This window comes from Schistocerca americana, chromosome 11 (genome assembly GCF_021461395.2).
Source record: "Schistocerca americana isolate TAMUIC-IGC-003095 chromosome 11, iqSchAmer2.1, whole genome shotgun sequence".
Classification (NCBI taxonomy): Eukaryota; Metazoa; Arthropoda; class Insecta; order Orthoptera; family Acrididae; genus Schistocerca; species Schistocerca americana.
The window spans coordinates 91,686,933-91,702,414 of NC_060129.1; the positions used below are offsets into that span (position 1 = coordinate 91,686,933).

Here is a 15,482-nt window from a genome sequence, read left to right on the forward strand (position 1 = left end):
GGAGAATTCTGGGGACCGCATTCTGGCTCTGGTGTACCCAGGAGGCACGGGCATTGGCCTCGATTGGCCTCCAGGTTCTCTGGATCTGAATACATCGACTTCTTTCGGTGGTGCTATATTAAGGTCAAGGTGTAAAGCAATAGCCCAGAGACTATTGCTGACCTGAAAACAGCCATTCAGGAGGTCATCGCCAGCATCGATTTTCCGACACTTCAGCGGATCACCCAGAATTTCGCTATTCATCTGCGCCACCTCATCGCCAATGACGGCAGGCACATCGAAGATGTCATAACCTTAATCCGAATTTATGTAGTGACGTTTACATTTTGAATAAATTGTAACACGCCAAACTTTGTAACTAATTAACATTGTTTTTATTCTTCTTTATATACAGTCAGCAAGAAAAATGTATGCACACCATAAGGAACGAAAACTATTACTTATGTGTTTATTTTACAATTAATAATTCATCACATATGTTGTACAACTTTCAGCTTAGCATACGGTTACTTTAAGTGTTAAAATGTTTAGAGTCGGCGGCTATACACATAGCAGAATGACGAGCGGTCGTTAAAAGTCTCTAAGCACTATGGTACTTAACATCTGATGGCATTACTCCCTTAGACTTAGAACTACTTAAACCTAACTAACCTAAGGACATCCCACATATCCTTGCCGGAGGCAGGATTCGAACCTGCGACTGTAGCATGAGCGCGATTCCGGACTGAAGCGCCTAGAACCGTTCGGCCAAAGCTTCCGGCTCGTCGCAACTATGTCAGTCACTGTTACAGTGGAGAATGCTGCACATGTCGCTGTACTCTCCTGGCGAAGTTCTTCCAGCGTGTGAAGTTCCTCCAGCCCCACAAGAAAAAGTCCGTAGGTGTTAGATCTGGCTACCGTGGAGGGAACTCAATGGGTCTTCTTCATCCAGTCCAATGCCCCAGCCGCAGGACACGATGGGAATTAGAATGGCCATCGAACACCCCATGTTGTTGTTGGCCACTTTCATTTGTATGGATTCGTTAGTAAGTGAAATTGGCACGGTTGGGGGACTGAGAGTCAGTATTTGGCGATCGAGATGTCACTTCACCCTCAATGGGAGACTGTGTGGTGTGCAATGTCCACTCATGGATTATCCAAATTCACCCTGGAGGTGCACTTTTGGGACCATTCTGGTTCTCATGCACGCAGAGGCCACTAGCATGGGCCTAGATTGTATTCACTTTCAGATAAAACAGCTATGCCATGCATACCTGCTCTATTCTCCTGTATTACTACATGTAACACTTCTCCCCCTTCCTAAGTACCTGTTCGTTGAATAGATTAAAGGTAATTGTTTATAGTACACCACCCAGCCGGACTCATTTGTGAACATGCGTAGAACCTGAGTGCACTCCAATGGAAGTCTTCTCTTTTATTATACAGCTTCCACATAACATATCACTCTCTATGCCTATTCCTACTCTCTCCTGTATCTCAAACTTTATTTGGCCATTTTACATCATGAGACGTTTCCTGTATACCTACCAAAGCTATGTATTTACAATTTCAAATTAAGTTTAATGATATTACTCCTTCTTGGATTCTTCGTTTTTTTCCAAATCCAAACTGACATTCTGATTATCGTGTGTCAACTGTTCGTAGACAGTGGAAGCCTTTATTTGATAAGGCATTCACAACTAAGCTAAGACTTCGGTAATTTTCGTATTTTAAGACATTCCTCCTTTAAGGACAAATATCGTATAATGCTTTTTCCAAAATCTGAGGGCAAATTCCCCTGTTTCTATATGTTGCGCTAGGGAGTATATAACAGATTTCTAATTCCAATTCTTCCACATTCGACAAATTCAGCTAGAATGTTGTCTTCCCCAGGGCTTTCTTGTTTCTCGGATTTTCAGAGCTAGCTGATAGAAAATAAGTGCAATAAATAATAGTAATTTAAAATGTCAATTAAAGGATCAACCTGACCGTCTAACGTAGTAACTGGAACTGTGACTATTTTCAGCGCTAACAACAGCTTGTAATGAAGAACTTACACCAACAAAGGTCAGTTATCAGTACCATCTGCAACAATTTGGTAGGGTGTCATCAATTATCAAATGACGTAAAAAATGTGGGTTGAAAATATGGCATATTCTCTATGACTGGCCCTGACATATCGCCCTACAGTAATGGCTCCCAACCTTTCTGAGACTATTATCCCAGAGTGCAAACAGACACTAGCTAGAGCTCCACCTCCCCCACCCCACCCCCCTTCCCGCCCAAACACACACACTAAGTCATCGTCTTTAGCAATTAACTAAACTCCACTAAGAAGAATATTTCCTTTGAAAATTTTTATTTTGAAGGTGATGAAAGGTAAATGATACTTAGCTTTTGTAGACGTTTTATTAAACCTCAGACTAATGTGTCAATTATACAATTGGTACTTCTTATTTGTAATGATGTAGCCATTCTCATTGTGTCTAAGACTACTCAAAAATGGAAGTTAGCTAACTGTCTGCAGTGAAGTTATGCAGTTGTTACAAAACTTGTTTCCTCTACAGCACTTCTCTCTCTATTGACACTTGTGTCACCCTCACCCTGCACCTTTACTTAAATTCAGTCAAGTGAAAATTCGTGCACTCTACTTACTGTTCTGTATCACTTGATTGCTGGACTCCTTACTTCTGCAGTGTCAGAAACCGAACGATTTTAACTTGCCGACGCTTTGAGTCTGACTAGGTGCCACAAATAATAATAAAAATAAAGTACTGTACACATCTTACACTACAATAGTAGCCACTGCATAGTAAGTGTTGGGTTGAAGTTTAATATTTTTTCATTTATTATTATGAAGTGAGTGATGACGAAATATCTGGTCATTTGCTACAAATTTTTATGAGATATTTAAATATATGTGATCTATATGTCTCGATTTCTCCATCATGGTACAAAGTGAAAACTATTGCGTGCAGCAGGAGGATTATGTATGGAAGATGAAGTTCATATATTCGTTTGACAAGCTGTAGCATGCACCACATTATGTCATTCATTACTTCTATAATTTAAAAATAAAAATTAATTAATGTTAACTTATGTAATAACTATTACATTGTTGTGAAATAGTAATGATAAACATGATCTTTTAGAAATAATTTAGTATTGTGAGCGAAACACAGTTGGACACAGTTGTTTGTACCCCACATAAAATTTAATTTTATCCACTGGGGGAGGGGGGGGGGGAGGGGGCCGTTATGCCACTACCCTACAAAATATTGGGTGTTGTCATGTCGGAATATGTGAGAAGTTGCCAGCAAGCTATGCCCGCCACCTCTATATCATGTTTCTAGAAAGTCATTCCAGACTGTGACATCAGTTAGTTGATCCCCTGTATCAGTTCCTGGAGAGAAACATGCTGAGCTAGCGGTTAGGGGCAGAGGGATACAGATTTCAGACATAAAATATCATTGTTTTCTTACATAAGTGCAGAAATTGGGACTGTGTGTTGAATAAAATATGCTCTTAGTTTTGTGCTAGATCTCCATTTTGATACTTTGAGCAAGTAATTGTACAGAGAGACAAATGATAGGAGGCCTGTATTCCTTCCGTGGCATTTTTTACAACCAAATGGGGAAGTTTTAAGAGGAGATGTAATAGATTTTCAAAAGTATTATTTCCTTCATCTACACACTTTAATCTATGTTGTGTGTGAATTTTATCCTGATGGAAGCTTTATAAATGCCTTTAAATTGATAAAATGATTAACTCTGCACTGGCAGCCACTCCTACCTTTTACTTTGGGAAACTGTGTTCCAGAATCCCTCACAGTGGGACGAGTTCAGGAGGCTGAGGAGGCCACGGCCGTGGATCTGGGTGCCCTGCTGGACGCCGGGGACGGCGCTGTGGTGACTCTGCTGGCCGGGGACACGCGGCTTGTGGCTCACAGGGCTGTCTTGGCCGCCAGGAGTCCCGTGTTTGCGGACATGTTCCGTCGCGTCACTGTAGAGGGCAGCAGCAGCCAGCTCGTACTCTCGGACACAGAGGGTCCTGTGCTGCGCCAGGTGCTGGCATACCTCTACACCCTGCAGGTGCCCCAGCTGCCCAGCATGGCCCCACAACTGCTGGTCGCCGCCGACATATACGGCCTGTCGGTACTGAAAGCGCACTGTGAGCAACAGGTGGTCGCCCAGCTGTCTGTCGAGACTGCGGCAGTCGCAGGTGTTATCGCGATTAGGCATTCCGCCAACAGGCTGAAGCAAGCTGCCGTCGCGTTCATAAAGGCCCACTTGCTCCATGTGATGGCGACCCAGGGCTGGGCTGAGGCTGTAGTCAACGACCCACAAACCGTTGTGGAGTTGACTCATCTGATTGCAGAGACACCGACAGACACCAGGTAAGCGTGAGACAAGTTACAATTCTACGCTACACAACGATAAGTGTGTGTACTGCCAGGCCTACAATGTCCACCACAAAGTTTAATTAGATGTGCATGTGCAGTAAAATACACTACTACTGATATCCATTTTCTTGTATACACTATGTGATCAAATGTATCCAGACACCTGGCTGAATATGACCTAGAAATTCCATGAAGCCCTCCATCGGTAATGCTGGAATTCAGTGTGGTGCTGGTCCACCCTTAGCCTTGACCTCAGCTTCCACTCTCGCAGCCACAAGTTCAATCAGGTGCTGGATGATTTGTTGGGGAATGGCAGCTCATTCTACGAGGAGTGTTGCACTGAAGAGAGGTATCGATGTTGGTCGGTGAGACCTTGCACGAAGCTGGCGTTCCAATATATCCCAGATGTGTTCTGTAGCGTTCAGATCAGGACTCTGTGCGGGCCAGTCCTTCACAAAGACATTACTGTCATGCAACCACTCGGCCACAGCCCATGCATTATGAAAAGATGCTCTTTCATGTTGAAAGATGTAATCGCCATCCCCGAACTGCTCTTGAACGGTTGGAAACAAGAAGGCGCTTAAAACATGAATGTAGGACTGTGCTGTGATAGTTCCACGCAAAACAACAAGGGGTGCAAGCACCTTCCATGACAAATACGGCCATATCATAAAATTTTACTGTTGCCACTACACATGCTGGCAGAGAGCGTTCACAGGGCATTCGCCATACCCACACCTTGCCATCCGATTGGCACATTGTGTACCATGATTAGTCACACCACACAACGTTTTTCCACTGTTCAATCGTCCAATGCTTACGCTTCTTACACCAGGCGAGGCGTCATTTGACATTTACCATCGTGATGTGTGGCTTAAGAACACCCGCTCGACCATGAAATCCTAGTATTGTCACCTCCCGTCTAACTGTCATTGCACTTGTAGTGGATACCGATGCAGTTCCGATTTACCGTGTGATGTTCTGGATAGATGTGTGCCTATTACAGATTACGACCCTCTTCAACTGTCAGCAGTCTCTGTCATTCAACAGATGAGGTCAGCCTGTACTCTTTTGTGCTGTATGTGTCCCTTCACGTTTCCACTTCGCTATCACATCGGACCTACGCATGTTTAGGAGTGTGGAAATCTCGCGTACAGACGTATGACAAGTGAGACATCAATCACCTGACCACATTCGAAATCCGTCAGTTCCGTGGAGTGCCCCATTCTGCTGAATCACGGTGTGTAATGTCCACTGAGGGCGCCAATATGGAGTACCTCGCAGTAGGTATCAGCACAATGCACCTAATATGAAAAATGAATGTTTCTGGGGGTGTCCAGATACCTCTGGTGACATAATGTATGTCATACAAATACCGGCGTTGTCTGCATTGGATTGTCACACACTAACTGAATAGCTTGTCTAAATGCTCTCAAGGAACACGCATGCTCGAAGTAAGCCAACATAAAGACATTGTACTTCGCAACTAAGCAGGTTGAATGCCACAAACAAGTGCCGATGTCGAACATTTCAAATACGGTATCTCGTAAACGACTCGTACTTGGATCCTGCAGCAAACACCACTGACATTCTGAACTACGCTACTTTTCGTTTGTTAATGTCAATAGGAGTAGGTCTATTTAGAAAAGTGTATATTGGCACAACAAATACACTTCCTAGGTATTAGTACAATCTATGGATTGGCTAACAATACGGGCTCCAGACTACCAATCCACTGTATGAAAACAGCAGATGAAAAGCACTTTCAATACCCGCAATATTTCTGGAGGAAGCATTAGGTGATTCACCCTATATATTGGCAAAATAGTAAAATTTCTTCCATACTGACACTCTAACCTGGATCCTGGAAGTTGTTAAGGCCACTGCTGGCATAAAGTGGGAAATCCAGGTTCGGGTCCCAGTCTGGCACAAATCTTCTGATGTCATGAGTAAATTGTAGAGTGAGAATCTCATCGTATTTTAAACTGCAAACACATTTCTTATGCTAAATACAGCTGTGAACTGCAGCAGGGTCTGTACCTTCAGACATGCATCCTTGTCTGAAGGACATGCCATAGGAGGTTTTTAAACACAGGCACTGTAAGTAGTATTCATATGCCCAGGCACAGGTCGTGGCAACAATAAGTAAGTTTCTTCCTGAGTGAGAGTTACAGTGATTGTCCTACAGCAAGACATGGAAACTCACGGTGATGTGTGGAGTTTTAGGTCGGTCACTGAAGCATCCTCGCATAGACGAAGTTGTTCGGCGACTATACTTGCACATTGAGAAATTCAGATTCTAGTCCAGGTCTGAGATCAAGCTTTTGACATCACCAGTAAACTGTACAGTTGGAGTCTCATCGTATTCACGATTGTGAATACGTTTCTTGTTCTTCACGCAGCTGTAGCTCAAGCAGTACTTGTTTCTTCAAACATGCAATGATGTCTGAAGGCCATTTCACAGTAGAGCCATAAACACAGACACTGGAAATAGAAATAGCACTTTCTGATGGCTCACAATGCTTTCGTTGAATTCTAATAACATTTTCATTAAATCTTTTGTTGGCAGATAAGTTAGCAAGAAGAGAATCATGCAATAGCCAAGATTTCCACAGCTACATGGATTATTTAGGTCTTATTTGCAGTCAACATTTCTATTGAACTGCATGTGTACAACAAGCTGTTATTTACGTTAGCTCCTGAAATGTTTGAAGAAAAAGGAAAATTAGCTGTGGCCACTGCAGGTTCCGTTCTAGTGATGGACACAGTGATGGACTGCTCAGATCACAGACAGACACCACAGTGACATGTGCTGTTGGCAGCTAGGGAAAGCCCGCTCTGTTCTCTGTGCTGTACATGCTACCCTAAATCTCTTCCTTCAAAGTACCCTCTGTTCTCGTTTGTTGTCTCCCCTGCTTCTGGGAATGAGATACCTATAAATGGCGTTATACTGTCTAAAGTGAAGGTGAAGAAGCGGAGCAAGTCTGTCGCTCCTTACCAGGACCAGGGAAACCTCTACACTATGTAGTGAAAAGTATCCTGACTCTCCATAAAACATACGTTTTTCATATTAGGTGCATTGCGCTACCACCTACTGCCAGGTACTCCATATCAGTGACCTCAGTAGTCATTAGACATCGTGAGAGAGCACAATGGGGCGCTTCGCAGAACTCATGGACTTCGAACGTGGTCAGGTGATTGGGTGTCACTTGTGTCATACATGTGTGCGCGAGATTTCCATACTCCTACACACCCCTAGGTCACTGTCCCCGATGTGATAGTGAAGTGGGAACGTGAAGAGACACGTACAGCAGAGAAGCATACAGGCCGACCTCGTCTGTTGACCGACAGAGACCGTAGACAGTTGAAGAGGGTCTTAATGTGTGATAGGCAGACATCTATCCATATGATCACATAGGAATTCCAAACTGCATCACGATCCACTGCAAGTAGTATGGCAGTTAGGCGGGAGGTGACAGAACTCGGATTTCATGGTCGTGTGGCTGCTAATAGGCCACACATCATACCAGTAAATGCAAACAATGTCTCGCTTGGCTTAAGGAGAGTAAACATTGTACGACTGAACCGTGGAAAAACCTTGTGTGGAGTGACGAATCACGGTACACAATTTTGCCATCCGATGGCAGGGAGTGGGTGCGGCGAATGCTTAGTGAACGTCATCTGCCAGTGTGTGTAGTGCCAACAGTAAACTTCGGAGGTGGTTATGATGAAGAGCAATTCGTGGGTGGTGATTGCATCTTTCAACCCGATCAAACACCTGTTCTTAATGCACGGCCTGCGGCGGAGTGGTTACACCTCAGTAACATCCCTGTAATGGACTGGCCTGCACAGAGCGCTGACCTGAATCCTACAGAACTTCTTGTGATGTTTTGGAACACCAACATCGTGCCAGGCCTTGCCCACTGACAAAGATACCTCTCCTCAGTGCACCACTCGATGAAGTATGGGCTGGCATTCCCCAATAAACTTTCCAGCACCTGATTCAACGTATGCCTGCGAGAGTAGGAGCTGTCATCAAGGCTAATGGTCGGCCGACACCATATTGTATTCTAGCGTTACCTACAGAGGACGTCACGAACTTGTAATTCAATTTCAGCCAGGTGTTTGGATACTTTTGATCAAATAGTGTATCTTAGAATGCTGCAGCACAGTTCGAGGTGTGCAGCAACGTATTTTACATTCCATATTCGTGACGTTTCCATTCTGTAAATCCTGAAATCTTCGTTGTAGTGGAGTAGTCAGTCACATTAGTCGCTACACCCATATCAGTACAACAGTTTTGTGTGTTTTGTATCTCCCTTTTACTTTCTAGATATATATGTGGGATTCGCTGACAATTTCTGTAACAAAATTCATCAACTCTAACGAACTATTCGAGGGGAATTAGAAAAAACGTTTTTGAAGTTTACTAAGCTCTAAGGAAAATGTCATTCTCAATCGGAGCATATATGGAAAATTTCTCTTAAAGAAGGTGATATAAAAACATAATTCTTGAACACCACATGACCACCTCACAAGAAAGGCGACAGGGTTTCACAACTGTTCTGCCGCTTCAGGCAGTTCCGCATAATGCTCTGTCTTCCTTCACATTTCCTTCCCACTTCTAGTCTTTTGTTTCTCGTGATACTGCCATACTTCAGTGCACTCCCTTGTGCAACACAAAAAGGAACGCGCTTTTTTGTGTCAAAACTCCGTAATTGGCTCTTAGAGGAGGCTCTGTCAAATATCTACTGACCATTCTTTGCTTAATTTTCCCTGTGGCTTTTGTAAATATTAGTCTTGCAGTGTTTTCTTCTGGTGGAACTTAGTGTTTTCCTTTTCTGACCTGTTCCAGTTATTGGTCCATCCCCAACCACATCAAAATGAAAGGGATCTTTATATCCTTCTATTCCTTTTTATGAACATATCACATTATAAATACTCACTATAATGTTACTGACTAGTAATTACCATAAATTACTTTTATTTTTAGATATATCTGAATATTTATGCACCACTTACTGAGCTGCTTCAAAAACTGGAATTCATATCCTTCACATAATAATCCTTACACTCAATGATTCATTTCTCATTTACTTTTATTGTTACAGAAGTGTATTTCATAATTATAAACGAAAATCAATGTTTGAATAAAAATGCTTATCGCCACAGCCATGTTTTCTAGATGCCTATTATTAACCTTAAATATGTAATTCTATCTGAATTATTTAGATGTAAAGTTGGGAAATCCACATCTTAACTTAAATAGCGTGCATGCCACAAGACCTAACCAGTATCTTCTTCATTGCCTCAAGCTATGTACACTATTGCATTGTACCTATCCATCTGCTTACCGTGACAACCAGTTCACACACAAGTATCCATCCACATTACGTGCATATACATGAAGCCTCTCTTCTTATGTCAATCGTAAATTCATCGCCCAGTTTCTTCGTGAGATATCACAAACGTTAACCAACACACACACACACACACACACACACACACACACAGAAAAACTCACATACACACACAACTACAAGAGCCAAAAGTAGAAACTGCCACATCTTCAATAACATAGTTCTCATTTGATACACGTATCTCCAAACAGTTACTGCCATTGAACACCGCTGCTACATGTATCATTGTTTACAGAGCTCTGGAAATGCTTGTCTTTTTCCGTGACAACACTTACTTCATAAGCACCACTTGTAAATTGTACGTCGTCCAAACACCAGCCACAACTTTTTCACTCGTTATCACACTATATACAAATTTTATCATTTGGCATATGTAGCATAGTTCCTTTGACTGTGCATTGCACTTATATTTACATTATTATCCACTAATATAACACACACACACACACACACACATTAATCACAGTCTGATGAATATCATTACACTGAACACAGTAAAGAAACAAAATTCTTGATTTCAGTGAGTGACAACCTGTGATCAGCACTTAGGCGTAAGTATATATTATATAATTAGTGTGTCTGCTTATTTTACTGATCATACTCATAGACTCGTTCAGCCTCCCAGTCAGGTACCATTCAACGTTCACCTGTTCCGTGTGAGTACTCATTGGCCAGTGTGAATCAAATAAATCTTCTGGCCGAAGTTTCAATTCTGGGATAAAGGTTTTAATGGAAGTTAAATTTTTACTGCAGTAGCTTCGTAATATGACAAATACTGTGCTCCATTTTTCTCTGAATTTCCTTCCCCGGTCATTTCAGAAGTATCTGTCATCATATTTACTGTATGTTCCCCCTACCGCCCAGTCTGTAGCATATGACATACGAACACCATCTGATGGACATAGTAGCCAATTAAGTACATTTAAAAGTTTAGCCAATGTAACTTCTGAGTGACTGTAACTTGGTATGTTAAACTGCTAGTATGAGGAACTCAAGAGAAGCAGCGTGTAAACTGATTGTCTCACTAGTAAGTCATTTATCTTAGTGGGTTAGTGGACTCACTGTTGCCTTTGACTGTATTGGTCCCATTATCTGTGGATGGATAGCTGCCCTGTGGTCCCTGTGTGAATACATGTATCGAAACAGTCTACATCGGCACCGTGGGACAGCCACTGGACACAGCAGGACCAACCCCCAATATACAGCCACACAGTGAGCACAGCGACTGTGGCCAGACCCTCGTCACAGCTGTGCAGACCACAGGACCCCACTCAGCCCCCGTCTGTGGCATGTCGTGAGTTCTGTAACTACATAAGCATATCTTTAAACAAATTAGAGGAAGGTGGCGTTAGCGAAGTGTTATGGTGAAAAAATCGAATTTTAGATTCTAAAAAGCAGAGATGGTGATGGTTAACAGTAAACTTATTGTGTTAATCGATGTCGACATCTTTCTTTGGATTCAGAGAGAAAATGCCGTTCAATTTCTAGATTTAATATCAGGACTTTGACTTTCCACTTATTAATCTGGACTGACGGTGTAGATTATTTTTATGTTAAATGTTCATTCAGTGTAGTAGTATGGGGATTGTTTCCTAAGCTAAAATTCTTTTCCAGAGTTCCTGTGTATATTAATGCAGTGGATGGAGCATCTAGTTTCAGTGTTGGTTATTTCATCATCATCATCATTTATGACTGATTATGCCTTTCAGCGTTCAGTCTGGAGCATAGCCCTTTATAAAATTCCTCCGCAATCCCCTATTCAGTGCTAACATTTGTGCCTCTTCTGATGTTAAGCCTATTACTTCAAAATCGTTCTTAACCGAATCCAAGTACCTTCTCCTTGGTCTGCCCCGACTCCTCCTACCCTCTACTGCTGAACCCATGAGTAACCTTGCTTCTCCCATGCGTGTAACATGACCCCACCATCTAAGCCTGTTCGCCCTGACTGCTACATCTATAGAGTTCATTCCCAGTTTTTCTTTTATTTCCTCATTGTGGACACCCTCCTGCCATTGTTCCCATCTATTAGTACCTGCAATCATCCTAGCTACTTTCATATACGTAACCTCAACCTTGTTGATAAGGTAACCTGAATCCACCCAGCTTTCGCTCCCATACAACAAAGTTGGTCGAGAGATTGAACGGTGCACAGATAACTTAGTCTTGGTACTGAATTCCTTATTGCAGAAAATGTTGGCTATTTATCTCCCAAATTACTCTTGAAGGGAATGGATGTGGAAGTAGGTTGCTGGTGCATTGCTATATGAGTATCATACATGAACATAATTTTATGCACTTTATCAGCTGCAAAAGAGAAAGGTAGAGTCTGGAGAAAGTGAAGCATGTAAGACAGGAAAGATAACTTCCACGTAAGAGTATGAACATCGCTTGATGTAGAGTTTATGTTTAAATATACTTTTCATCAACAAGAACTGAAGTATTAGGAAGGGATGACGAAACGAAATGATACTTCACATGTTGATACAGTATGTGACATTATATCAGTCATTGAAAAATCGAGTCAAATTTACACAGAACTTAATGGTATGAACCTATTTATAGTTTGGCATTGCAACCACACTTACCTGGACACATGCTTTGGTACTGTTGGGAAGTAAATCTTAAAGTCATTTTATCCTCTCCTGAGGGAAAGTGGGCCATAATCGTTGCAACTCGTCCTTGATATCGCCGTTACTAGCACTGCGATTTCGGGACATGGGGGTATTTCAACATCAGGCAGACAATTTATGGAGATACATCCCATGTGTGGGTGAGCATTTTCCTGTTGATTGTTGATGTCACAATACTGTTGCATGAGAGGTAGCAAACAGGGACATGGGATGGCAGTGGCATACCATTGTGCCAACAGCGTCCTCAGTCACTATGAGTCTTGAGCTGAGGTCATACCCAGCGGATCCACATACCATGACCCCAGAAGTAACACTGCTGCATGTCTCCAGAAAACAGAAAGAATGCGACCAAGGTCGCCGCCATAGTGCCTGACGATGCTCATCTGGGCCGGTACAAAATGTGATTCATTGCTGTAATGCGAGTAGTCTATGCATTATATTGACAGAATCACTCCAATAGAAGTCTTTTCTGTGTTGGTAGTAATGACAGCTACACGTGGCTGAATAATTCCAACGTCCATCTGCTAGTGGCCTCTGACACCAATGCAGGGACGATGAAGACATGTTCATGATCTTAGGGACTGTGAACAAAACAATACATTACTACGATTGGCTGGTCCAATAACAAAAGTGTTAAGCGAGTTGACCAGGAGTGTATCTAAGAAGATTAGAAAAATGAGTGAAATACAAGTGATACACTTAGATTGGTTGCAATGTTGTCTCGAGGCAGTAAAATATTGCCGGACATGATAGCGTGGCCAATCTGGCTCCAAACCTACAGAGACCTTAGATACTTCTGTTAGTACAGGGTGGAGCAAATGAAAGTGGCCTGGGAGAATGAATATGATTGCACGTGAATATATCCATGTAGCCACCACGTGATCCACATCAGTTCAGATTGTAGTGCGGGCTGTGCCAATGTGAGTGGAACAGAGCAAATGGGGCGACGATACTCTCAGTGGAGCAGCAGGCGTTCGTTGTGAAAAGTTATGTGAGAACGAAGTCGTGGAAACGGTGTTGTCAGTTGTTTTCTGTGAAATTTAGTGGTGTTAAAGTGGGAGCAACGAGTACCATGCAACGCTTACTCCGAAATTGATGTCAAACAGGATCTGTTTTGAACCAGTAAAAAAAAGAAAAGCCTTAACTGTCCTGCACACCACAAAACTTGGCTGCAGTGCACCATAAAATGTTTCAGAGACCTACCAAATCAATCCAACACCTGTCACAAGAGGCCAGGATGTCACACTGATTGTGCAGACCTGCATATTCAGGGTGGTCCATTGATTGACTGGGCCAAATATCTCACGAAATAAGCGTCAAATGAAAAAACTTGTCTAGCTTGAAGGGGGAAACTAGATGGCGCTATGGCTGGTCCGCTAGATGGCTCTGCCATAGGTCAAACGGATATGAACTGCGTGTTTTTTAAATAGGAACCCCCATTTTTAATTACATATGCGTGTAGTACGTAAAGCAATATGAACGTTTTAGTTGGGCCACTTTTTTCACTTTGTGATAGATAGCGCTGTAATGGTCACAGACATATGGCTCACAATTTTAGATGAACAGTTCGCAACAGGTAGTTTTTTTTTTAATTAAAATACAGAACGTAAGTACGTTTAAACATTTTATTGCGGTTGCTCCAATGTGATACATGTACTTTTGTGCACATATCATTTCTGAAAACGCATGCTGGTATAGCATGATTACCTGTAAATACCACATTAATGCAATAAATGCTCAAAATGATGTCCGTCAACCTCAATGCATTTGACAATACGTGTAACGACATTCCTCTCAACAGCGAGTAGTTCGCCTTCCGTAATGTTTGCACATGCATTGACAATGCGCTGACGCATGTTGTCAGGCGTTGTCGGTGGTTCACGATAAAAAATATCCATCAACTTTCCCCGCAGAAAGAAATCCGGGGACGTCACATCCGGTGAACGTGCGGGCCATGGTATAGTGCTTCGACGATCAATCCACCTGTCATGAAATATGCTATTCAATACCGCTTCAACCGTACGCGAGCTATGTGCCAGACATCCATAATGTTGGAAGTACATCGCATTCTGTAATGCGGTGAAACATCTTGTAGTATCATCCCGTAATTTCTCTTGTGCCCAGGGCAGAACTGTACAAAACGTTCAAAGTCGTCACCATGCAATTCCTGGTGGACAGAAATATGGAATGGGTGCAATCGATGTTGATGTAGCATTCTCAACACCGACGTTTTAGAGATTCCCGTTTCTCGCGCAATTGGTCTGCTACTGATCTGCGGATTAGCCGCGACAGCAGCTAAAACACCTACTTGGTATCATCATTTGTTGCAGGTCGTGGTTGACGTTTCACATGTGGCTAAACACTTTCCTTAAATAACGTAGGCTAACTATCCGGCGAACGGTCCGGACACTTGGATAATTTCGTCCAGGATACCGAGCAGCATTCATAGCACACGCCCATTTGGCATTTTGATCACAATAGCCAAATATCAACAAGATATCGACAATTTCCGCAATTCGTAAACGGTCCATTTTAAGATGGGTAATGCACGACGAAGCAAATACCGTCCGCACTGGCGGAATGTTACGTGATACCACGTACTTGTACGTTTGTGACTATTACAGCGCCATATATCACAAATCGAAAAAAGTGGTCCACCTAAAACATCGATATTTCTTTACGTACTACACTAATATGTCATAAAAAATGTGGGTTCCTATTTAAAAATACGCAGTTGATATCCGTTTGATCTATGGCAGCGCCATCTAACGGGCCAACCATAGCGCCATCTGGTTTCTCCAGTTCAAGCTACACGAGTATCTCTTTCTGTAGTGTTTCCGTTTGATGCTTATTTCGTGAGATATTTGGCCTGATCACTATCAGTGGACCACCCTGTATGTCCCTATCGCATGTCTGTTGGTCGTGCATTAAAAGCAGCAGATGTTCCTAAGCACCTCCACATTTGTGAATGTCCATTCACTGAGATAACAATGAATGGCTTGGACATGGATCTTTTCTTTATGTCTGATGGAGACTAATTTCCGCTGAGTT

The 15,482-nt window shown here is 42.5% G+C and overlaps 1 protein-coding gene across 1 annotated transcript in view; it reads left to right on the top strand.

Moving 5' to 3' along the window:
• Positions 1 to 15,482, top strand: part of LOC124553814 (60 kDa lysophospholipase-like) — a 93,200-nt gene that overhangs the window by 59,080 nt on the left and 18,638 nt on the right. The window contains exon 2 of the mRNA XM_047127798.1: positions 3,799 to 4,375. Within this exon, the coding sequence (XP_046983754.1) occupies positions 3,799 to 4,375 (577 nt within the window). The remainder of the gene's footprint in view (positions 1 to 3,798; positions 4,376 to 15,482) is intronic.